The 26,319-nt window shown below is 52.2% G+C and overlaps 1 protein-coding gene across 1 annotated transcript; it reads right to left on the reverse strand.

The window, feature by feature from the left end:
• Window positions 1–6,852: 6,852 nt before the first annotated feature.
• On the reverse strand, window positions 6,853–22,654 carry LOC119107158 (glycine-rich cell wall structural protein 1.8). Its single transcript, XM_037230574.1, has 4 exons — window positions 22,582–22,654; window positions 8,218–8,797; window positions 7,624–7,803; window positions 6,853–6,983 (listed from the first exon to the last, which is right to left on the reverse strand). The coding sequence occupies exons 1-4, from the start codon at window positions 22,594–22,596 to the stop codon at window positions 6,853–6,855; spliced, it is 906 nt and encodes a 301-aa protein (XP_037086469.1). The 5' UTR covers window positions 22,597–22,654.
• Between the last annotated feature and the right edge of the window lie 3,665 nt (window positions 22,655–26,319).

Here is a 26,319-nt window from a genome sequence, read left to right on the forward strand (position 1 = left end):
CGACCCCACACGGGTGGTGAATTGAGAGGCAGGCGCTCTAACCAACTGAGCCACCGGGACGGACAAAATTGAAATTGATGGCGCCTTTACATGCTATTGTATGACTCCAATTGGGCAACTACTAGAAAAGACAAGAAAAAAAAACATGAAATGCATGTCGGCTCTCCCCACCTCAGGACCAAAGACGCCTCGAGCCTTCCAACAAGTTGCGATTATCCAAGTCCTTGATGGGTACACCAGCAAAATGACAAAGGAGCAGACATATGAAATGCCACATTTCATGTCACATTTTTTTGCGGAGCCACGTCAGACCGATATTATGAAATATTATTCCGACAGTGTCCCCCCCCCCTCCCCCCTACAATAAGCTTAGCCGCTGTACCCAGGATCCATTTAGCTGACAGAGACAGGGAGTTCAATGCAGACCGTGTTTTCTGCTGAGGTGATCAAGATAGAAAAGGCGTGGGTGTGATGTCCGAGGAGAGATACCAAGTTTGTTTGGGTGACCACTGTGTGAGGCCGCTGTGAGGATGCCCTGCACTTTTCAGGCACCACAACTTGCGAGGACAGCTGGGGAAGTGCCTTCAGTTTGCATGTTTGGAAACATATCAGCACTCCAACAGCATTGCATAAGCAGCGAGCGAGGCGCCACTTACTGCTCCAGAATCTGTTATATCTCAATGTGTGTAGCATTTAAAGAGCACCGTGAGAGCTTGCACATGTATTATGTCACAGCTTTTTTAATAAAAAAATGGCATACTGTATTGAATCGTCGTGTATGCCTCTTGACAGCCAGCTCTAGGTCTGTTAGGAATTCTGAAATGCATAGCACTGCTACCTGCTTTGGAGCTATACAAGACAGTAGTATTAGCCTTATTCCTCGGAGAAAACCAGGAAAATGGAAATATAGTTGGGTCGAAATTTCGGGACCATGCCTTCATTGAAACAATAGCAGAAAGTTATTGAAGACTTCTGCTATTGCGATGAAGGCATGTTGCGGAAATATTAACCCAACTATATTTCCATTCTGCTGGTTTTCCCCGAGGAGTAAGGCTAATACTTCTGTCTTATCTCTGTGAATAATGTTCCTTGCTAAGGCACTGAACAACTTGCTTTGGAGCTATTCAATTTCATCCAGGCATTGATCTCCCTTCACTGAGTCTATATCATCCTTGAGGGTTGAGGGTATTAAAAACGAATACAGGATTCAGAGCGCCAGGCTTGTGTACGAGCTATATGCTTGACTGTACTTCCATGCCGACCAAGTTAATAATAAGTTCATTAATTTGTAGCAGCTGCTTCTTGCAGCCCGTCAGAATGGCTCAAAGTGACTTGTTAATTGCTGGCTTCTGCAGCCAACCACAATGCTGATATTAAGCTTGATAAATAGGAGCAATAAGTTGTGTTCAGGTGTGTCACGTTTGTCTGCTTATGATGGCAATAAACAACTCAAATCGGAAATGGTGCGGATTTCTATAACATATTTTGCTAAGCCGGACCAAACCGGATTGCATCCATAAGCTTCAAAAGCCCGGATTTGTGAGCGGTTTGAATTCTGGAGAGCCGGACGGGAGTAGGCCAGATTCTAAAAGCTCAACTCGTGAATGACTAGCGTTCAGGTCTTGCATGCACACTGAAATAACCTGGTGTTTCGTCCTTGTTGTTCGAGAGAATGCTGCGAAACATAAGCACGACAAAACGGAAGGAGGTTCGAGCTGGTGGTCAGCTCCATATGGTCGGAGCATTGCACAAATATTGTAATGTCATTTGAATAAATGATAGCTATAAAATTGCAGCTAATAATTTAAGGCCCGAAGAGAAAACGACTCGGGAAAAGGGAGACACGTATGATGGCGTGGGACACACCACATGTTTCTACGTATATCAGTCAAAGAAATTGTGATGGGTACAGTAACTTGCCTGAATGAGAAGCCAACTTTAGCTGTTTACAACACATCATTCAAGTGAACAAGGTTTAGTTAAGATTTAGAGAAATGTTGAGACAATACATTAGCATTATGGGTGAAATAATCGTTCGGATTATCGATATGATTAACACCTGACGCCGTTCGGAGAGTTAACTAGTCGAAGCGTGTATGCATACCACACCAGACGAGTGCGTTAGTTCGAAGAATTACTCAATCCGGTTTGGTTATTAAATTCACTGACAAAATATCTACCAGCATTTCTGGCCCAGTTCACGGTGTGCCGTAAAGGTCGCCGAAGTAAGTGATGCTCATTTTTATCTCTGCTACACACCAACTATTCAAAAAAAATTACCATCAAGGTCATAATAAGATATTATCAAAAACACTACCACCAATACATCATAATATGAAATGCTATCTAATGCATTATCAAGTGTAATATATAAAAATGACTAAGTAACTAACTATGCTATCAATAACTTTTACTATTCAGCATTTTTATCGACTAGCATGCACGGGGCGTGCGACTTAACATTGTCCCAACTCGCAAGCTAAACTCGCAGTTCAATGACGAGAACTAAACATTCCCGATGATGAAACGGCCTGCGAGCTTCAACAACAACCAGCAGGGTGTCTCCGCAGCCCGCGCGCTTTCCCGGGCGCCGTTCCTATATCTGCACCTGCTGTTCCCTGCATAATCAGCGGTCACCAGATGCTCATGCTCCCAGCGAGAGCATGAATAAGGCCGCCTCCGGCTGACGGCTCCCACATGCCGGAGCCGAGCTGCTGTTCCACCAAACGAATATGGTGGTCTGAGCTGCAAAAAAGACTTAGCGTTTCCCAAAAAAATCAAGACGGGTTTGTCGCCGAATTTGATCTACATCCTTCACAAAGTTGTGGCGGGGAAGAGTCCTCCAAGAGCATGATAATACACATTCCTCCCTCATGCGACATTGTCTATCGTTTCGCTCAACTTTTCACAGATGAACGATTCCGCTTTCGAGAACCTCCTCGTGTCCCACGCGCTCACTTTCTGTCCTGGTGTTGTGCACGGAAAGGGAAAACGCTGGCTCATACTTAATGTCACTGATGCGGCGCGCGCAGACTCAGTGGTTGTTTCACGTTAGAGTACAGTTAGACGCACTGAGTTTGAATACCGCTGAAGCTCTGGATGTACCCGTTTGAAGATAAGAATAATATGACAATCCCAAACAGCGCCATTGAATTTCTATTGAGTATGTACTACACTGTTCCAACATCCACAATTTGTCGGGTTTCTTGCGATCTGGCCTTCATAAGAAGCTCGCACGGGGTTCCAACATCGCAGCGCTATGGCTGCCGGAGGTCCCCAAAACAACATCGTTTTGACCACAGCGTGAGACAGAACACAAAAGCTCACCAACGCACCACACACCGTGCGCCACGCCCACCACACACGCAGTGCTATCTCTGCCCAGTACACACGAGCGTACAGTGTTTATGCTTAGACTGTCAGCTCGGGATTCGCTGGAGTCGACCAAGCACGCGCCGTGATGCAAGAAGCACCTCGGCGTGGCCCAGAGAAACAACAGCAAACCATTGCGCGAGATCGCGACAGCGCAGTATTGATATAAACAGTACTCAAGTGAAGACAGTGGCGGATTGGCATTTTGATTGCGTCAGACGTGCCCGAAGTCAGGCCAACGTCAAAGTCAAGGTATGGAACGAAACACGCTAAGAGAAACAATGTGGGAATCCTGCCTGAAAATAGAGTAATTTCAGCCGCGAATGAAGCGGAATGAAAACGACATTGTTGTAACCTTACTGTAGCGCATGGGGTTGGGCCTGCGCGTTACAACGACGTTACAGCCCCGCGCAACGTGGCAACAAACCAAAGCCGAACCCCATGGCACTCCTGCACACATTCTGAAACAGAGCGCTGTTAACAGCGCACACAGCGCTGTGTGTGCTGTGTGCCAGCCGAGTCAGCACGGGACGTGATGCGGCACAATGCAGCGTACAATGGCTGCCGTACATGTCACGTGGCTGTACACAAGGGCTGAGGTACAATGGCTGGGGGTGCGAACTTCGAGACTGTCTTACAGCTACAATGCTGCAAATGCGCTGAGACTGTACAGCAGCTGAGGTTGTATCGGCACAGCAGCTTAGGTGCCTGTTCAGCAGCTGAGGTTTGTACCGGTACAGCAGCTGAGGTGCCTATACAGCAGCTGAGATTGTGCCTGTACAGCAGCTGCAGAAGCCAGGCGCGCAGGGACGGAGACTCCAACCTTAAGCGACCAGCTCGCACCTGAAATTAGTGCATTTGAAAAAATCAGTGAAATGCGCCCACACGTAGCAAAGCATTTAAAGTCAAGGGTGACATCAGCAGCAACCCTCAGAGCCAGCGATTGCTCTTCAGAACGCATTCATGGCTATTTTTGTTTCATTTCGTTTGTAAATAAACATCTACTTGCCCTTAAAGGGACCGAGGCTATCACCAATAAGTTTTCCATTTTTATTTTTTTTTTATTAAAGTAAGCGGAACATTGCAATGCTAAAAATACATTTTCCACCTCAGCAAACGCTGGTGTGGAACCAGAAAGTGCCTGTGCTCTGCCAATCTAACACTCCCCCCCCTCTCCCTCCCCCACTTCTTCCATGCCGACCTGCTCCTGACCTCTACTGACCTCTGCCCTGTGCGCGGAGTCCGTCCGGACCGTCTACTGGAAGTTACCGCCCACGCCGATGTCACCGATGAGAGGCGCCCCATCCGGTCCCGCCTGGGGCAGGTTACTACTCCGCACGAACAACGGGGTCGTATGCATCATTCACCGGCAGCTGGCGCGGAGACGAGGCCAGCAAATTACCAGGACCGTCTTGACAGTGCTCGTGGTGTGTCCAATGACTGCATGATGTCATTACACAGCAGAGCATAGCATGCAAGATATTATTGCTCCCATGCTTTGTGGAGTTATTCGGCAAATTTTTAAACCGTGCACTGACAAAAGTATCTGACAAATAACCAAACGAGTTTATGTAAGGGAAAACAAGTGAATTCAGCGTCATGCCTGCAATGCGGGGACATAACGGGCGTTGACTGGAGTTCGGGCGTGGTAATATGGCCCAAATGTAATGTTCTGGACGCCAAGAACTTGACAAATAATTGTAGGTTTATCACAACGGTGGATAGGTAGCCCGTGCTGCACCAAAGTCACATAGCCCATACAAATAGCGGTGTTTTATTAACGGCAGGTACGATTGGAACGACGTGGGACTGGATTTACAGCAGGCAGGACTAGGCCCTTGTGAAGGTCAACAGCTGGACATAGGAGTGTCATAGAGTGAAAGTTCTCTCTCTCTCTCTCTCTCTCTCTCTCTCTCTCTCTCTCTCCTCTCTCTCTCTCTCTCTCTCTCTCCCTCTCACCTGAATGAGTCGACGAGGTCGGACGGGGACCGTACTCGCTGTTGAGGTTCGCACCGCTGCCACCTAAGATGGCAGGCCAAGCGAAACGCTAGGCCGTCACCAGCTGCAGGCCACAAAGGGTTATGTCAACTGACGATGATTGAAGTCAGAGAAGAGCGGAATCGGTGTACGTGTGCATAAAAAACAGACGGCGTGCTGCACCAGTCGCCGTCACGTTTTGCCCCTGGATGCCGGCAGGTTGGCACACACCTAGACGCGCGGCCAGGATTTCGCGCCGGAGGGGGTCAAGGGGGTCAAGGGGGTCAAGGGGTCAGGGGGTCGGGGCATTAGGAGTCAGGCGCGGCCAATATCTCAGGATCAGCAGCATAGACCCACTTCAACGCTATAAAACTGTCTTCTATTCTGAGAACTTGCTAAGGCTCGTGGTCCCCTTAAGGGGTCTTGAAAACATCCGTTTAAAAATGTGTTAGAGGACCCGCTGAGGGTCTTAAATTGCAAAAAGCACCGAGGCCCTCGGGCTCAGAAGTCTCTGCCACCTCCAAGAGGGGGGGGGGGGGTATATCCCAAAAACCAATCTTCTTCACTGCACACACCTGCTGCTGCTGGGGAGGCCGAGTAGATCTGGCCACCGGAAATCGAGCCCTGGTCGACAATCGACGATCCTCCATCAACAACCGACGATCCGCCGTCGATGATCGACGTTCCGCCGTCGATGATCGACGTTCCCGCCGTCGATGATCGACGATCCGCCGTCGATGACGTTAGTCGACACGCCGATCACCGTCGATCCGCCGTCGATGGAGCCTCCCGTGCCGACGACTTGGTCGGGGCCGCTGTAGGGACTGAATCGATGGTTTGGACCGGACCACTGTAGGACTGGTCCACGGTCTGAACCGGGCCACTGTAGGATTGATCCACGGTCTGGACTGGACCACTGTAGGATTGGTCCACGGTCTGGACTGGACCACTGTAGGATTGGTCCACGGTCTCGACCGGACCACTGAGGGATTGGTCCACGGTCTGGACTGGACCACTGTAGGATTGGTCCACGGTCTGGGACTGGACCACTGTAGGATTGGTCCACGGTCTGGACCGGAACACTGTAGGATTGGTCCACGCCCAACCTCGATCACGGGGCCCAGTGACTGGGTCACAGGTTGTGGCTGTAAAGGGTGAAGAGCGCTGCAGTCAAATATCGGGCTTCGACGGCAACGTATGCGTGCAATATGCCTGAGGGTCCAAGACTTTGTTACAATTGCATGTACCAGATGTTCAAAGTTCAAACCAACAGTGTATGCGTCACGGTCTGGCGGCCGTGCAAAACTGCGAGTTTTACAGCTGCATTTTGAAGTAGCTGCTAATGCCTTCAAAGCTAGGGATGTTTACTTTGGCAGCGTAGAATAGCAACAAAACATCACCCCACGATGAATCACGCATCTAACGTATTCGGCGCACGTTGAAGCCCCCGCCCCCAGCGCCGCCACCGGCGCTGTCTGGAACCAGTAGCTCACCACTCGGCCGCTAGGGGCGTAGCTTTGGCCTGAGGTCGGGAGCCTGGATCTCGTGAATCGAGACAGGCACCGGAGCCTCGTACGAAGGCCCGGGAGCCGGAGCCGAGTAGCCGGAGCCCGGGGTGCCCGCGACGCCGACCCCTGCGGCACGAGGAGAGGGTGTGAACGGCCGAAGATGTACGCTGGAGAGAGGGGACCGCCATCGGGACGAAGTGATGCTGGGAGCTAAGGCCAGTGGAGGCAGCCCGGCGCGGTTCAGGTGGTGCGAAGGTGCTGCGGTGCGATAAAAGATGACCTAACACCATCCAAGCAGCTGACTCTCTTCTTGTCCTCTATCAACTGGTGGCATGCATCACACATTCAAATAACTGTATCTTCAATAAAAACACCATGCATTCGAATGTCGCAAGGAGCTGGAGACCACACCTGCGCAGTGGGAGAGGACATATCGCTGTCACGATGTAATCGGCCGGTATCATTTTTCCTTGTGAGTACATCATCTTTCGGAAGATTATGCATGCATTTTCCTGGCTAGGTAGCCAAAGACAATGTTGGCCAACAATACCGGGACATAGCCTCCGGCACGGATGGCCTTGTAGATTACATGTATTATATATATATATATATATATATATATATATATATATATATATATAATATGACCCTATGTCTTATATGTGCGAGTGCTGTTGATGAGTATTACCCTGTGATGATCTGCGGATGCGGAGCCTCGTAAGCACCGCTGATGACCACCACCGTGTCCACTTCCACCTGTGTCCACTTCCACTGTGTCCACCTCCGCTGTATCCGCCCCCGGTGTGTCCACTTTCCACGTGTCCTCCTCCACTGTGTCCACCTCCGCTGTATCCGCCCCCGGTGTGTCCACTTTCAACGTGTCCTCCTCCACTGTGTCCACCTCCGCTGTATCCGCCCCCGGTGTGTCCACCGTCATGTCCACCGCCTGTGAAATCGGCAAAGGCTGTGTCACTGCGTTCCGTTGGCTTGTGGGTCCTCACCATGGGCAGCGCGCATTGAACGACTATGCGCGCTGTCCATGGTGACGACCAGCGGCTGATTTTACCTCAGAATTATTCAGACGCGACGTCGGGAGAGCAATTTACGGCCGTTTTTAAACATTGAAATGCAGCCACGGAAGAGCGCCAGCCATCCTCGAGCAGCACTGGAGCGGCCCGGGTCGGTCTCACCCGACTTTACGACAGAGGTCAGACCCCACAACGCGACGCCGTGGTCCTCAAACTGCACCAGGAAGTCCGAGCCGATCCCTGTGGTTTCCAAACGTGGACGGACTATCTGAGCCCGGACCAGCGCTGTTTAATCAGCCATCGCTACTCAGCCAGGGGCCGGCCTTTCTCACCTCCGTGTCCGTGAGGGGCTCCGTAGCCGCTGGAGGGAGTCACCGGCGGGCCGTAGCTGGGCGCTGGTGGGCCGTAGCTGGGTCTGGGCGGACCGTAGCTGGGCTTAGGCGGGCCATAGCTGGGCTTGGGCGGGCCGTAGCTGGGGCGGGGCGGACCATAGCTGGGCTTAGGCGGGCCGTAGCTGGGCCTGGGCGGACCGTAGCTGGGCTTAGGCGGGCCATAGCTGGCCTTGGGCGGGCCGTAGCTGGCCTTGGGCGGGCCGTAGCTGGGGCGGGGCGGACCGTAACCATGCGACGGCCTCACTTGGATGTAACCACTGCCATGACCTCCACCCTTGTGGTGACCTCCGCCCTTGTGGTGACCCCCGCCCTTGTGGTGACCCCCGCCCTTGTGGTGACCCCCGCCTCCGCCGTAGCTGTGGCTGCCGCCGCCGTAGCCATGACCGCCTCCGCCGTAGCCATGGCCGCCCCCGCCGTAGCCGTAGCCGCCGCCGTAGCCGCCGTGGCCCCTCTTGCCGAAGCCGAAGAGGCTGCCGAAGAAGGCCTGCGTGCTCGCCACTACTGCCAACACTGTGAGCGCCTGGAACAAGGAGTTGAGGGATGAAATATTCCAGTTGTGGACCGCAGTGAGATGTGTGAGAGGCTTTCTCACTTTGCTACCGGCGTTTAAGCAACCAACAGTTGACATCTGTCAACGCCTGAATTTCAATTCGATGACGTAGTGGTATGGCGGAGCGCCGAAGCTTTGAACTAGGTTATTAGGCGCTGCGGACAGCCCCTCTTTGTTTTATAAAAGTGATGCACTGAGGTTAAACACGCGTTTTTGTTGTTTTCTCCTTCAAATTTGTCATGTGTGAGGATGGCACTAGTGCCTTCGGTGCAGATTAATTGTTATTTGGCCTTTTGGATTATAGGAGTGGTGTCGTAGAAGTTTTGTACGCTGCTTGCGTACTATAACTATTCCTTTTGTTAAGATTTTTCTGATAAAATGGCTCAAAAGAGAAGCAGCAAGAGAGGAAGATGATGAGCCAAATTTGCTTGGTAAGCCTTAAACGCCTACAAAGCAAATTACATGCATGATACACTGCGTAAGATAAGCGGCCGAGGACGTCTGAAGGCCGTTTCAAGCTCTCCATACAAACTCTAGGTAATCTGATTATGATGGTGATGCACACCAGGGTTTTTCATACAATTCGTGGAAATGCTTCTGCCTCAATTAGTTTCTTCCTTGCTCTTACTTCATAGCATTTCTTTCACAAATGACACTGATCTGATTGGGACGAAAAGCGCTTGTGACATTGTCGATGTCAAGCGTTGTCGCATATCTACTGACATCACCTTGAAGGCTGCTAGATGACAACACAGCCGTCGTTGTACGGCAACGCGGCCGTTTCATCGATCAGCAGCGATAACTCAATCATCACTTAATATGCAAATGAAGATTATCCACTACGAGTGCCGTTTCTGCAGCATCCTCGCATCCCTACAGCACCTGCATAACCAGTCTGGTATCCCAGGGCACGACCGCTCTAACCCAGCCTAAACTTTCTCTGCCACACCCTGCGGACAGCATGTTTAGCCGGCAGGACAGCTCAACATTGCGTTTGCTGCCGCGATGCGACGGCTGCGGTTGCACACCCCTCGCATGTCATTTGCATGGCAGTTTCGCAAGCGTCCTCATGTACGGCCGAGGTCCGGTTATGCTGCGTGTGTGTGTCGTGCAGGGGCTGCTAGCGCAGGTAGCCTGCGCCGGCCCGACCCCGCCGACCGGCCCTGTCAACTGAGGTCGTCTCTCGGTGTTGAACCGGCGCCGCTTTGAGCCGCCGCCGCGTACTGCAACAGCTCGTGAGCTGCGTTCTTACACAGGACGACTTTCACCCCGACGGAGCGGGTGCACGTGTCCTACGAGAGGGAGGGGAGTGCACGTGGAGTTCTGGCAGTGCCCCCTCCCCCTCAGCGGGGCGCAGGATCGCCCCGCGCGCTGATCTTCATCAGGGTGCAGAGTTTTCAAGATGCAAACATAGACGTCCCCAGCGCAACCTAGCAACACGTTGCACACATTTCTGCAGGCACGCCCGCCTCAAGCTACTTGGTCGCGTTGTGGACTTACCCGACCCGTGTCAGGCGATGTCCTCCCACCCGGTCCAGCTCCTGTTCTGGCCTTTGAGCATTGTGCGTCGCAAAAATTGGACATGCATGCATCGGTTACCCTACTGCTGTATGTCAATGTGGTATCCTAATGCAGTGGGCAAGCGTGCATGCCTGAGAGGCCGGAAAAACATGATCCCACATACCTCATACGTCTAAAATAGTGCATTTTGATCACAACACAGTTCTTTGTGTGTCGCTGTAAATAAAAGGCATGATTTGTACCTTGTTCATGAGTGGCATTCATTACTGCCCCACCAATATACAATATTACCACAAAATAACCTCTTTGTACGACTTGTTCACTGTCCAATTATCCAGCAACGTAATGGAACATCACAAAGTTTTGGTCCCCTCCCCACCACTGTCCACCTGCCTAGCGGTATCATTTTACTCCATGCACCAGCGACTAAAATCCAGTTCGGCCCCTGAATTAGCAAACGCAACTTCGGCACTGACGGCTGTCACCGACAAGTTCGGTGATTTGTATCATCAGCGACTGCTGGCGCGCAACAGCCGGGGGCGCATGCCGCGCGCGCCACCGCCCCAGGTCCGGTGTCGGAGCGGATCAGTGGGATCGGCCTTGAACTTGAACCACTGCCCGCCGCCCTCTGTCAGAGCCCGAAGGTAATTGGATTGAGACGTCTATATGGCCGTGATGAGAGGTGCTTGGGTTCATGGCCGCTTAAACTGCGGCGGTTATTTTGCTTGGCGCAGAGCGACGAATGGAATAATCATAGTTTTTAAAAAAGAACTAACGGAGTAAAACTGTAACGGTTGCGTATTGGCCACACTTCAAGACGCAGTTTACCCTGCTCTCCGGGGAATCTCGATCACCTAGCCGCAGACGTAGAGCACCATTATCCGTGGCTCACGTACTAGCTGAGTGTCGGAACTACGAGATTGAGGGAAACCGTTGTCTTAAGCTGAATCACATTCTCCAGGCCTGTCTGTTGGATGATCCTCCGTGGCTCCATGTGCGAGCAGGTTTGGTCTTTTTCGGAGCTATTGATTTCAGACTTTTATATTCGCCTACCGAGACAATTGGCAGGTGGGCCACATGGCCTGCATGCGATTTGTTTTTCTACGCCGTACGTTTCCGGTGCGCAGCTGACGAACTTTCTGAGTGACCTAGACATTGGTGACAATCTGCTGACATGGTTTCGACTATAGCTCTGTTGACATAGGCTCTTAAAACAAGACATCGGCGCAAATGCCAACGCAGTTGACGAGTCCGTGAAACTCCATAACTAAGTGCGTGCTCTATGAAAGATATGAGAATATGCAAATCTGAAATCGCTATCTGAAGGAAGCAAAAGAGATGCATACAAATGTTTACGGCACGAGGGCCTACGTTCACACCTTGGCGGTCACTCTGGTGCGGTCAAAAGCGCCGCTCACCATAGGGTTTCTGTAATTGCCCTTCATAGCTCCACGCAACTCCACGTGCATCCCGCGCTTCTCCTAAAATTGGCTTCGTCGCCATCCTGAAGCCAACTGTGTCGTTTTCAGCCTACCATTCGCTCTGCCACGCTTTCGGGCGCGACATGCAACGGCTCCGAACGGATTACCAACATATATTGACCATTTGTCCGTGACTGGTCTGGTCTCTGGACATGTACGCGGCATGGCAACGACTTGCTTCGCCTTGAGCAAGGACTAACGATGCGCCAAAGCGCTGATTCTGTCACAGCGTCCAGCCCTACACGTCTCAAGAAAGTGCCCTCCACAACGCACGAGTCCGGCTTGTTCTGACAGCTTCCCCACGAAGGAGGTCCCCCCTCCGTCGCACCTGCCTTCCGTCCGATTTTGAAACACGCGCTTTAATCCCGAGTCGCGGACGTAATCCCCACTGTTTCAGCAGCCGGAGTGCGACGTGCGCTGGTAATCCTACCTGAAGCCTGGACCGGGATGCTGCAGACACGCCTCTAAGCCAGCGCTAATTATGTCATTACTCTGCAGGCGAGCACAGCGTAACGGTCTCGCTTCGGCTGCGACTGACGTGAGCATTGTGTTACGCGGACCGTGGTGTCCGGGGCTGCTCGTAAACGTCTGGTATGCGTTCATTTTTGGGAGGTTGTGGTTTAAGCAAACAGGTTATCAGTTACGTGATCCAGTGAAGCATGTAATGATCGCTTCGTTGATTCAATACATTTCAGTGACGTCATCCAGGGATCCAGTGTGATGGTCCACTGGCGGCATGGTCCACGTGGCTTAGTCAGTTTTGTGGATCGGCCGAACGCTAGATTATCCTTGTAAAATATACGGCAAAGAGGCCAACAGGTAACCATCTCCGTCACGGAGTGCCTGAGGTTCTGACGTCATCATCTGACGTCATCATCTGACAGCATTGTCGATGTGGCCTATCCAGGTTAATGGATCGGCTAAACGCCAGATTATCCTTGTAAAACGTCCGGCTAAGAAACCCACAGACAAGAATCTCCGTCCCGGATTGTGTTGGCTTCTGACGTCATCAAATGAGATCGGCGATTGATCGTACCATTTGTCGAGCTGCTCCATAAACAATAGCGGCTTCCACTCTGCCATGGTTATCACATTGCATACATTAGTTACGATGTTATTCAATATTATTTTACTATATCATCACAATAGCTATACGATATTATGTTTGCGATATTGTTATTTATTATCCATCTACGAATAATTTACGATTTGTATTACGAGGATTTTATAGACGCTGTATACCATGAGATGAGTGCGCGGCCAACGTAGCTTTGCTGTCATCACCTGGCGCACGACCCAAAGGTTGCGGGTTCGTCACGCACCGCCGTCACTTTTCAAATTCGTCCTACAATCAGCGTGCAAGATTGCTGCGCTTGCGATCTGAGCGTAGCATCGCATGTTTGAGCTCAGCTGACGGTCGGGAGCTAAGCCATGTAACCTGAGCCACCAGCCAGGGCGGCGTAGCACGTAGCACGTAGCACGTAGCATGCGTAGCACGGCTGATCGAGCGCCCTCCGGGGACCACGCTCGAGCCGAGGCGGGGTTTCGAGGCGGGGTTTCGCGCCTTGGTTGCACCCAGCGCTTGAGATCGAGACGCGGAGCGCCCTGTACGAGACGTCCTTCACGAGCTATCCGAAAACCGAGCCACGCCGCCTACACGCCATGCCCTGCCGGCTTCTGTAAGGAGCAAATACCACACCCACCGGCTCTGGGTTGTCAGCTCCGCCAAACCGCGGCAGGGTGAGGTCACTGTGGTGGAGGGTGAGTCCATTTCAGGTGCGCAGAGCGGGTCCATTGACGGGAAAAGACGTCGGGAATGAGGTGCCGACTGAGCGTCGGCTGGTTAATTACCAATGAACGGGCGAAATGACGCTGCAGCGGCTTGTCGGAAGTCTTGACAAGGGCGTATCCAGGTAAGCGTAAATGGGAGTCTTGCAAGGGCTTATCCAGGCGCGCGTGTAGGGAAGAAGTGGATAACCATGTGCCATGCGAGTTTTCTTCCATTTGGTTTGGTAAGATCCGGTAGCTAAGATTACCGTTGTTGAGACTTTCCCTTTCCCCGTACGCCACTTTTCCGCGAACAAGGCATGTCTATCGGCACAGTGGAGTGGTCAAGGTGGGAGAAAAGAATATAGAACAAGGGCCATCCGAAGATGAATCTGTTCACGTCCATAAGGAAGTGGTGACACTACGTGCTTCCTTTAAGCAATTTTTCAACAGATAGCGTTCTCTGAGCCTTCAGCTGGCAAATCAGCGGATGATTCCAGCTGCCAGCGGCGGGTGGGGCGTATGCTGGCCCCAAGTAAGAACCGGCCCGCGGAAGGTTGGGTCCCGAAACCCCTCACCAGTGGGACGTATGCTGGCCTCAAGTTAGAGCCGGCCCGCGGAAGGTCGTGTCCCAGGAGTCCCCGCGCCGGCAAGCTGGGACGGCGGACGAGAATGGAGTGCCATGAAAAGGCGCGCACGCGGGGAGTCGACGCGGGCCGTCTGAATGGGGCTCAAGTTCTGCCTGCCCGGACGCGCTAGTGAGCGTGGGCGTGCGGCGATGGGGCGATAGCCGCCAGGCGGGTCCGGATTTGTCGGAGGCTATCAGTCACAGAGAGTCGGCAGACCCTAAACGGGCCCGCACTGTCGCGTGAGAACTAAGGGTCAAGGACGCCGCCCGCGACGGCGTGCGCTCAGGGTTTTACGTGCTTCAGGAGCTTTTCTTGGCCATTCATGCGACACACGTAAGACGGGCTGCCAAATTTTATCGAGTGGATCTGGAAGCACAAAGTGAAATTTCCACTGAAGTTTGGTACTTCGTCCGTTGGTTGATGAGTCGCAGAAGAGAACAGCCGTACGCAAAGAAAATGTAGCTTTGGACACCATCGGATTTTCACTGCTTGCTAAATTCGGTTAAAATGCTCACAAGCTGATCCTCAAGTTACAATTCAGACGCAATGCAGGGCACCCGTCGTCGCAAAAGCACGCGCAAGTACCCGCATAACAAGGGCATTATGAGCCCCGGTTTTGATCGGTGTTGTCAACTGCCCGCCCACTCATAAGCGGCCATCACCGAATGTTGGCAGCCACTTGCCACCACCCGGCACCCATGTCATCTCATTAGCGCACATTCGGTGATTAACGCTGGGCACGGCACCGCAGACTGCGTGACCTCTGACCCGGCATGCGACGTCACAACCTGCACCGCTGCAAGGGCGGAAGAAGTCCCAGCTTCTGGAGAGGCCGGTGCAAGCGTGCTCCACTCGCTGTGGACTCGCAGGATGAGGATGCCAGCCATCCAGACCCCCGTGATCTCCGCACGGAGCTTCCCGAACCGTCGCCACTCGGCGAGCTCGACACGCGAGCAGCGGTGGCACTGCACGCCACCGTCTCGTCGCCTCGCAGCGGCGCTGACTTCGACCCCGCTGCTTTCCGCCGGCATCAGCCCGCTGCCGCACGCACGGTCTCGGGTGCGGGCACGCTCAGCGTGCAGCGCGCTGACCGGATGCCTCACGCACGTCCACCATCGCACACGCTCGCGCACGTTCTCTCGTGCGCTCGCGCACGCCGACTAGCGCGCGTCCGCTCGTCCAGCACGTCCGTCACGTCAGCCGAGCAGCGGCCGAATCTCTGCGCACGCCCAGGGTTCAGGGGCCCTTTTCGGCGCGGTTCCGAGCAGACAGCGTTGGGAACCCGGTGTATAGTGGTAGGGCCCCGGCGGACAGCGGTTGGGGCCCGGTGGACGGCAGTGAGGGTCAGGTAGACAGCGGTGGGGTCCGACGGACAGTGGGGAGGGGACGGTGGAAGCGGGCGGGGGGGGGGGGGGGGGGGGGGGGGCGGGGGATAGTGGTCGAGGCCTGGCAGACAGCAGCTGGGGCCCGGTGGACAGCGGTGTGGGGACCCGGTAGACGGCGGTGGGGGAACCGGTAGACGGCGGTGGAGGTCCACTAGACGGCGATGGGGCCCGGTAGACAGCGGTGGGACCCGGTAGACGGCGGTGGGGACTCGGTAGACAGCGGTGGGGGCCCGGTAGACAGCGGTGGCAGCGACGCAAGCCCGCGACTTCAAGAGTCTCGAACGAGGTCGAGGCATGCGGTTCAGCCCTCGCCACTACAGACACCGTTTGGAAGCCGGCAGGAAGTCACAAAGTTGCCCAACGGCGGCGGGAGGGGGGGGGGAGGGGGATGAAGTGCCGACTTTGCGGTGCACCACCGCCCGCGCATATCCGCCCGGTTAATGTGGCGATGCAATGCAGCCGGCGTCACGCCATTCTTGCGGCGGTTGTTGCAACAACCGGTCTGGCAATGCAACGCAGACCTGCGGGCCTAGCGTACGTCGCGGCACGGAGATCAATAAACGGGCGCAAGAGAGTAGAGAGATGCTATTTAACAGAAGCTAGCCGCGATGCGTCCAGCAAAGCTTTTACGGAATGTCAAGGTGCTTTCCTTGTGTTTGAATGGCAAACTTGACGGGACTCGATGGGTCTAGACCATCCATATCGCTGAGGCGGGCTTACGGCTTCCTAACGCAAGGCAGATACATGAATCATGTAAAGCGAGGCAGAGCTGGCGCGTTGACCCAAAAAGACCTCATTTTTAAATTAAATATCGTTCCGATTAGGTTTAAATCGCCTCCATTTGTACTGCACGCGAATGGATTTTTGCGTGTGGCTGTGTAGACAAATCCACATGCAGATGATAAATTCAGCATTAAGTAAGTACCAGTTTTCCAGAAACAGCATGTCTAATTTAAGTCATGAGTGAGAACATATGAATGTGAGAATAAACGAAAAACCGTTGGTACTAACACAGGTACAGGTCGTAAGAGTCGCTAGGAGCTGAAGGACGGATGATTAGGTGCATACGCCTACCAAGTGAGCATTCAATCCGTCGAAAAAACTGCGGTTGCATGGAAGTGATCTATATCTGACACCGACGTTATATCAGTGGATATTAATTCTGCATTTGGCTGTGTAGCTCGCGCGGCATGCATGGCTTCATGCCCTACCGGTTAGCACAGATCAAATTCATGAGCTTTTCCATGAGCGCCCAGCAATGAACAACGTGTGGACTGGAACGAAAGTGGTTATTTTGCGAATGCTTTGTCCTGTTCTCCCATTTCATTTGTCAGCACGTGCGCTGCATTGCAAAGGCTGCCACCCTTCCGGAAGCACAGACCAGTGCCGTAAATAGAGCCTGATGTGTCACTCGGGCTCCGTTGTGCGCACTCCCGCGGGTCCCGGGTCAGCGCGGGTCAGACAGGTCACCAGAGGTCTCGGCGTGATGACATTCGCGCTCCTTGCTCGGTCCTAAAAAGCCTGAATCGTTTTTCCTACTCCTTTCTATTCTTTCTTCGCGCTCTCTTCTTACGACCCCTGTGATGAGCGGAGATTAGAGAGTGGTGGGACGGGCCTGCGAACCCTCGTAAGTCGGCGAAAGAAGCATTGCTGCCGGCTGGATGTGTCGTGCAGGACGTTTTTCGGCGCTCCTGGCAGGATTGGGAATCAAGTCACGGCAAAAACTTCGCATGGTGTTGTCTCTCACGATGGCTTTGTTTGCAAGGATATGGTAATCCTCCCAGTCGATATCGCGGACAAAACTGCCGTGGCTAGTTAGGCGATTTCGCACAAGCATGCTACAACAGCCACGATTATGGACTGACAATAATGGTCGTACTTTGAATGGTCATCAGCCACGACTTGACCGACCCATTCATTTGCAACGAAAGTCAGAAATGCTTCCATAGCAATCCGCTGTGGGTTGCGAAGTCTCTATACGGGATAAACCGAACGGGCACACACCATCCCAGGGACCTACTTCACGCGACCTTGAAAGGGTCAGATCTTCAGGGTGAAGGAGCTTTGGCAACCTGGTAGTCCCGTGGTACCGACGCCTTCCACCAGTGGTCGAAGGTCAGAACGAGAATTTCCTCTCCGGGAACGCGACGGCTGAGCAGACCCGCCTAAGCCGGCGCCATAGCTCGAAAACAACTATCCGCAACCAAGGAGCCACGGAGATCAGAGCCTGAACCTGCGAGCCTATGACTAAACCTTTCACTCGGAGGTCGAATACACAACCTTAAGGACACCTTGATAACATGTGCCAAAGACGTGAGTCTTGCAGCGGTGCTGACCGTGTATATTTTTTAAAGGAACGTAAGGATTGCCACCGTGCATGCTGCGTGCCGTGCTTGTTACGCAGTTACACGCGAGATATAGCAATCCATTAACAGAGAGTTGGAAGGATTTGGTGGAGAAATTGGACACTCCAAATGATCTGCGCGCATTATGTCTAGTGCGTGGGCTTCTAAATTGATATCGCCGCAGAGTTAGCATTAGTTTGTTTGCAACTCACTGTTGTCTTGTTAGAATTTGACAACAAGTGGCAATGGCTGGCAAGTGGCAAGCCAATCAGTGGCGAGGGCCGGCCTTCAACAAAAGATCTATTTGCTTGTGAAGCCGCACCAGAATGCCAAAACGCCCATGTCACTAAAAACATAAGATAATCAGCAATACGCTGCTGAGATGGTGCTTTAATGGCAAGGCCACGAAATAAGTCACAATGCATTCTAGGGGAAAGTGAGCGTTGACAAACGTTACCGGTCCTCGCACCCGCGACCAATCAAAGTCGCCGGGTTCTCGCACCTGTGACCAATCATCAGCCTCCATTCGCAGTCTTTTCCCAGATGCTGTCTGGGTGTTCAGAATACCGGACAGCCGCCTTTCAGCGCATCTGGAGCGACCGTTTGATGTCAATTAACAGTCGATTTCAGCCTAATCGCGTGTATCCAGGAGCGAGCAGTGAGTCTGGATGAAGCGCATCAGAAGCTTTTCATTGGAATGGCCTTGCGACACGCCTCCTACCGGCATTCGTCATCTATTGCTCAGCGATGCGTGCCCATTTTGAGGACCTTTGATGGTGTCGCAGGGCGGGACGTTTTCCTGTCAGATGTGAGCGAAGTCTCACGCGCTTGGTAACGATTTTGTGCATAATACATGCCTCATTTTCAGGCGTGGCTTCTGTCTGTAACATGACATGGGTAACAAATGGTACTTAGAGCCATGTAAGGATGCTAGAAACCATTATTGGAGACATGTTTCATGATGTATTGCTAGCCACAGTGTTACTCGGAAAATGTTCAACACTTTTCCCACGGACCCGGGATTTACAAAGTACAACGCACAGCTACCGGATATCACCATGACAACTCCTTCTTCACAATATCACCCTAATAGCAGTGACGGCCAGACAAAGCGGCGGCTAACGCCGCTGTGAATCAATTGTTAGTTTTGCTGAGTGGTGTGTCTTATAGTTGTACGCTGATAGGCATTAACCAGCGATGGATGATGGTTCACCGACAGGGTTGGAGCAGGCGATTTACGGCAGGATGCTGCTTCGTGAAAATTGTATGACAACATGCGTTAAGCCGTGCAATTTGGTAATGAATTAAGATAACTAGAGTTTGCTACTATGCACAGATCGCTCGCAGGCATTTTGCATGGCCGTTGTAGACATGACATGCAGCTTCAGATCACAAATCATGATTCTTAGTTCTGTTTCTTTCGAAGATCGGCTGCGTCTGGCGCAAGCCCACACAGCGCCTGTCCGTCCAGCAGTCCTGCACTGCTGTCACCGTCACCAACCCCCTCCCCCCCGTGCACAGAGTGGACCACCCAGTGCTGCTGCTGCCCACGAGACAAACAACCCCCTGTCGGTGTCCGGAGAGAAAGCCACCAAGGGTGCGCACCGGATGTCGCCGCGCCGCAAGTGCCAGCGCCGTCAGGTCAGTTAACATGCGCCGCGCGGGGACAAGGCGAGATAGCGTCACTCCTCGGAGGGTCGCGCCTCCGTTCGGCGGCGCGTGGGGCGCGGTGGGGACGGGTCCCGCCGGGCCGACGGGAGATCGAGTGATGAATCGGTCGGGGGGGAGGGGGAGGGGGAGGGGGGCCGGGAGGACTTTCGCCGGCGGATGCGGTATCCGTGTTAGCGGGTCTGCACGCGGTGATTTATCGCAACATGCGCGCAACGTGCCTGGGGTCCTGGAGTCGCCGGCCCAATAGGTCACGCATGCTTGGCTTCCCGGCGAAGATTGGCTTGGGCTAGAGGGGAGTGGAACAAATAAAATCCAAGCAGCGGGAGGAATTTTGATTAGGACGGTACGATTTCATGAATTTGTCACTCATTCAATGAGGAATGCTTTCGGGATCAAAATCAGGGCGACTGAATTTAATTAACATTATCACTCAGTCAACGAGGGATGAGTTCGGAATGAAAGTGAGTGAGTCAAAACTCTCATTCAATGAGAAATGCCTTCGGAAGGAAAAATAAAGAAATACGTTACACGAGTTCTGTGCAAATGGTTATGCCACAGCCGGAAGCCTTACGGTCGCACTGAGTAAGAAAATCTTCGTAAGTGTGGGCATTAGAAAAGGATTCGAGAAAGCACGCACCTCGATCGAAAAGCCGAAATGGCTTGGTGTCCTCTAAACAGCATCATAACTGCAAAACACATCATATTTGCATGGTGCCTGGATGCTACAACGAAACATTTTTGTTCCGCGGTCGTGGTCCTAATTCAAAGTCGTCTCAGTCGAAGCACACCTCCGAAAGGTGTTTCTGATGACTTGACGCCAATTTTCTCAGTTTTTTCTTTCTATTCTGACGGTGTAAAGACCGATCACTTTCATACCGTCAAAAGATTAGTTTTTGAGGGAAGGCTCATATGTAACGTAGGACAAAACATCGCGCTTGTCAGTTCACTTGTCATGATGGCACAAAACAAACCAAGGGATGAGTCAAGCCACTTTCCCTTCTATGGCGCATATCGTACATGTAACACTACGACCAGTCAATAACTGGCACGAAATGCCGGCGTCATTAAGCGCCTAAATGCGAAACATTAGGTGCGCTTCCTCCCTCCCTCCCATGCGATCCACGTGTTCGGGTGACACGCGTGACACGAGTGTCAGCGCGGCGATTGTCAGGGTTGTCAGCGGGTGTCAGATAGCGGGGGCGGGGCAGGGGGTGGGGAAGGGCAGCACGTCCTGGCCAGGCCATCCTGTTGACCGGGCGCCGGGGGCAGAGGTGCGATGACCTCCTGACCCCATTGAGCGTGCCGCTGCCCGAGAGCGTCGCTGGGAAGGGTGGGGCAGATACGGCGTGGAGTCACAGCGATGGGCTGACCTAGCGCGAGAGTGCAATTTTTGGAAGCATATACCTAACAGCATATGCATGCAAATTTACTTCACCAACCCAACAATATTGCTGTCTGGTAAGTTTTTTTTGCAATGCGTGGTAACTGCATCAGAGGTCTGAAGGGAGCCAACCAAGTTGCAGGGCTATGAAACAGAAGGCAGGAAGTAAGATCTGAATGAAATTTAATAGAAAGTAAGAGCGATATTCACTTTCAGACCCCTAAGGAACGTCTATTCTTGCGAACAGATCCTGTCCCTTGATTCCGCGGCTTTCAAAATGACGACCGTGTCAGAAAGGTTTCCGCGCCGTATTAAGGTGCGAGATATTGATGCTTTGAAAACCACTGAAAGCCTGTGTCAAAGCTTTAATTCCAAATTGTGCAAGTATCCAGGTGAAGCTGATACCACTGAGGTAGTTGCCTGGTGGCGGTTGGATGAATGCATTTTTCAGTAAACCGTCCTCGAAAATCAAGCTATTTAACGTCGGGCTGGGTAACTACACATGCTATACAGACACGCTTTAAATCAGCTGATGATTTAAGACGGGGCTATAAAACCCTCCCATCACGTGCATTCGGTGGTGCGGCAGTGTGGAAAACATTAGCCGTACTTGGGGCTGAACCCTCTATTCACCTGTCAGCAGGACACCTGTATGCACCGTAAGCTGGCGATACAGAGGTCCCTGCACTGGAAAAGAAAGCGCCTGAGGAAACGCAGCGCACTACTTTTTCATACAGCGATGCTCAGGGCGCTTGCTATATCATATAATTCTGCCGTGACTTTTGCCAATCAGAGGTTTGCGGATCATTTACAGACTTTTGCAATGTGGGTCGCCGTTCAAAATTAAGCCATGGTAGTTTGCTTGAGCGTTACTATAGCCAGATATGCAAGGACTGTTGACTTGTATCAGGCCCCGTGAACGTTATATTTATGTTAAGGTTTGCATGAAAGTTATACACACCAAAGCAATGCATTTATTAAAGAAGCTGTTACCTAAATCCTGTCACCGCTAGTAGTTCCACTACCAGTAGCTAGTAGTTCGGGCCAACTCGGAGACATTCAAAGTCGAGGGTTACTTGTGAGTAACTTCCAAAACGACACTTGCGGTACTATTTTTGTCTACAAACGCCATCGTGGTGTTTAGAATTCAGCAAAGCCAATAGCACACTAACAGCAAACAGAAGCCACTGGATGTATGATTCGGCCTCCATGAGTACGACCAATTATTTTTGCTGCGAAGGTATTGCCGATGGACCCAAAGTATTAAAGATATTTTCGATGAACATTTCAATCACAAGGTGCTTCTTGAGGTGCTTTAGGCCTTTACAGTGACCAAAACAGTTAAGATTAGTCGCGCGGCCCAGGCAATTTGTACTTAAGGAACACAACAATGTTCTCGCCGGGTAAACAACCTAGCGATTCTGGGAACAACCTCCGAACAATCTCAAATCAGATCCAAGCATACGCGTTATTTCCCCATGTCCAATCATCCCCAACGATCGCCATGCCCCCTGCCATTTCCCTGAGGACACATTCCCCACCGTCCTCGCCGCACGCCCGTCCTCATCACTGACCGTGAGGAGTCGCATGGTGTCCGCGGAGTCCTCCCGTTCGACGCGTCCTCGCGCCTGCCCGACCACCGTGGAGTACGCCGGCAGGCTGCCGGCCGGGTCTTATACACACTTTCACTCGGCGAGGAATCTTCACCCCCGGGTCTCGCTTGCAAGGTCATGACGGACACTGGCCGGTGCGCCGGACGGTTGCCATGGATACAGGATTACGCAGGGGACGCGCCGCGCAGGATGGTCGAGGGGGAAATATGCTGACGACCGCGTACTTCGGTCGCCATCTGCGTGAAGGTGCGCCGTGATTTCGGCATTCAGTCACAGTTGTGCTGGCCGCGGTGAAGATTTTCGTCCTCATAATGGAGTTCGTTTCATGACTTAAATTGTGTGTCGGGTATCCGAAAATTAGTCGTTATTACTTGCCAAAAGTACTAAACACAAGTGCAAGCTGGTAACCTGCATTCTCGTCACGCAAAAGTGCAAAAACAAACAAGTGACCATTGTTCACCGTAGGAAAAAACAGGCAAAGAAATCAGGACGCGTTAGCATGCTGCGCAACCTGCACACGCCATTCCGCTCTTGTGACCTGGTGTCTCAATAAATGCAGGGCGGCTCCGAAACAGACAACATTCTTTAACGCATTTCATTTTCGGCGTCCATGATGTACGTTATGCATCCGACGTGTCCGGTCGACCAAGTGGTTAAACGACGTGCTTGTGCAAAGAAAGCACTATTGCGCTATTGACATACAACTGAGCTGACCTACAAACACCGCCCGTTGAAAGCGGCGCGCCTCTCCGAGACGCAGAGCGTAAAACCTCCGCTCCATTCAACCGGGAGAGACACGCTGCAGCCTGTCGGCGTAAGATGAAGCGGCAGGAGGCCGGCGGGGAGAGATGGGCAGCTGCCGACACGAGGGAGAGGGCAGTGACGTCCTCTGTCCCCCGAGTGACGTCATACGAGCTAGTATCGCCCGGCCCAACCGCCACGCATGCAACGGCACGCGCTGCACTTTCGGTCGTGTGACCGCTGCCGGCACCTCTCATTGTGTTCGGGTTAAGTGCCGCCGGTGACGGCTGGCGGCGGGCCATTGTTGGCCAGCGAAGCCGGGGAATGCAACTTGGGGTTGGTGGCTAACACCGGAGACTGCAGTGCTGCCGGCAGGCTAACGGCGCCAGCGGGTACCGCTAACGGGGCCGGCAAGCCAGTCGACTAAATGGTTTGTGGTTTCGTTTTGTCCGCAAAAATTGACACCATGATGTTGTGCGCATCCATGGGTCTCGGCTTCGTTGCCTTTGAAGCACTTTCGGATGCATACATGCATCTTAATTATATTAGATATTCATTTAGTCATCGCGGTTTTCTTTGCATGATGTAACTAAAATCAATAATATCTCTGTCTGTGCGTGAACGATTGCAGATAAAACACGACCCGAGCTTAGGAGTTTCTGAAATGTTTCATTACCATCATAGGCAGTCCATGGAATCAGCCACACCTCAGCCATTGCCCGGCGTTCGGGAGAAGAAACTGAGGCACAGTCTTGTTTGGTAAGCTATCCACCAATGAGGTGTCTTTAGGCGCTTGTCGACCAGCCGAAAAGTGGGGTGTAAAGCCCATACACCCTGGAAGTTGAAATAATAAAAATATCACCTCCATCGCATGACGAGGTGGCTGGCTTACATAAATGATTATCCGTACTTAAACGTCCAAGAAAACCTGTTATGACTCGTGCTTGTTCTAGCAGCCACCTCTGAACACCGCCTCAGAGCCTTTTTTGTATTTTTATAGATAGGCTGTCCGCCCACTAAGTTCTCACTTGACTTAATCATGCTTTATCTGGCAGGAGGCGGGGGCGCAATACTTATTCATGGTCGACTTATCGGCAGTGGGAACATTTCTTCACGGAATGTTACACGGAAAAGGTGCGCGTGCAGCATTGGCCTCAAATAGGAAGGCCTAATTACAAAATAGCATTTCGAAAGACAAGACTATTGTCTAGTCAAAACGTTATCGTCCTTCGCCTTTGCGTTGCAAAAGTGTGTGAAAAAATAAAAGCTGCGTTAAGTGTGAGACTGCAAAGAACGTTAATCAGATTGACCCCGCCCTGAATCGCACTTTTCATAACGCGTACTGATAGGTGGGGGATGGTAAGAGGGTCGATAGGATATTCCCGATCCCGTTGTCAAGAAAGAAAGGTATAGTCTCGCAGAGAAACTCATTGAATTGTACTTAACACGATCTCGCCATTGATAACACGTTTCAAGTTTGTAGGTTAATAGTTGAGCTCATTATGCCTGGTCAAAGGTCAACTTTCCTGAAAATCGGCTTTACATGACAATAATAACAAAATCATGCTACGTAGCGGCACGAAAGGTACACAGACGCGTTTCCTACTAAATTTTTAGCATGTCGATATATAGTGATGTGTTTTTAACGCATATTTATGATGAGGAGCTCCGTCAAAGTGGCGGTGTGTGGAGCATGCGATCAGCGGTTTAGTCAGTCACCGCCAGCCGGCAGCGCCGGCCGCAGGTCGCCGTGTAGTGTCCGCGAAAAATGCTGCTCCTCAGAAACCAAAGAAGCGAGAGACACACTTTTTGGGGTCAAAAACACGCACAAAGAAAGTCCCGTAGGCCACCGAAAATTTCGGCGCGATAACATGACCTGCCGGGAAGATAACTCCAGAACACTTTAGGGAAGGGAGCAGCATCGAACACCCCCCCCCCCCCCTCCCCACACACACACACTCCTATCAAGGCAAGGATTAAACCAGATGGACCGGAACTGAACGATCATTCGCACATGAATATCCCAATGCTTTTTTTGTCCTACGACGAGCCGCTCCTGGTAACGCAGTGCTAAAACAATTATGGTATAACTGCTGAAGCACACAATTCACCCGCTACCTTGCGCTTAAGTCTACGTTCTTGAGCAGGTTTGCTCTTAACTTTTTCGTGAAAACATCATCCAGTGGGCTCTGAAGATATCTGGATATATATATATATATATATATATATATATATATATATATATATATAGACATCGTGTGGCAGTGAACAAACCTGCGCACAACTTGGCATAGGAATTAAACCAGGAAGGAGCAGTGGTACCTCCTTCTCATTTACCTAAATGCATGCTCAGCGCTGAGTTCCACGAGCCTCAACAGCGTTGCTTAGAAAACTCGCCGTTATATCATTGAGGCTTGTTCCACAATGACAACATTATTTGCGTTGATAACATTACAATAGAAATACAAACGGAGAGCGTTAATCGACAAACCAGCGAGCACTGGCCAGGCAGATGGAGCTGAGTTACTTCACAAATACTCTACGAAGAGCCGGCGGCGCGTATGGTTAGTGCCAGAGGTAGCCTGCCGCTATAGAGGCAGCCTGCCGCTATCAGTCCTTTCTGCATCAGGTCCCGGCCAGAGCAAGTCCGGCAGACGGACTGGGGTCCGATCGCAGAGAGCAGGAAACCCGAAGCCAGAAGTTGGTGTCTTCAACGGCAAGTTGAAAACAACCACGCCATCTGCTGCAGTAACTGCACTCTCGAGCGGTGCGCGTGCGTGTGTGGGTGTTTGGGGTAGAGGGGAGGGGGCAACATCTCTGAGCACACTTCCGTTCCAGGCTGGGCCGCGGGGCACACACGGCGCTCGCAAACGCATGAAGCAACCCCTCGAATCCCGCATTCCTCTGCTCGCCGCCAAACTCGCAGAGGCGGCGGCGGCCAGCGGGGCGAGTCAACAG

Source organism: Pollicipes pollicipes, unplaced genomic scaffold (genome assembly GCF_011947565.3).
Source record: "Pollicipes pollicipes isolate AB1234 unplaced genomic scaffold, Ppol_2.1 Scaffold_1600;HRSCAF=1878_pilon_pilon_pilon, whole genome shotgun sequence".
Taxonomy (NCBI): Eukaryota; Metazoa; Arthropoda; class Thecostraca; order Pollicipedomorpha; family Pollicipedidae; genus Pollicipes; species Pollicipes pollicipes.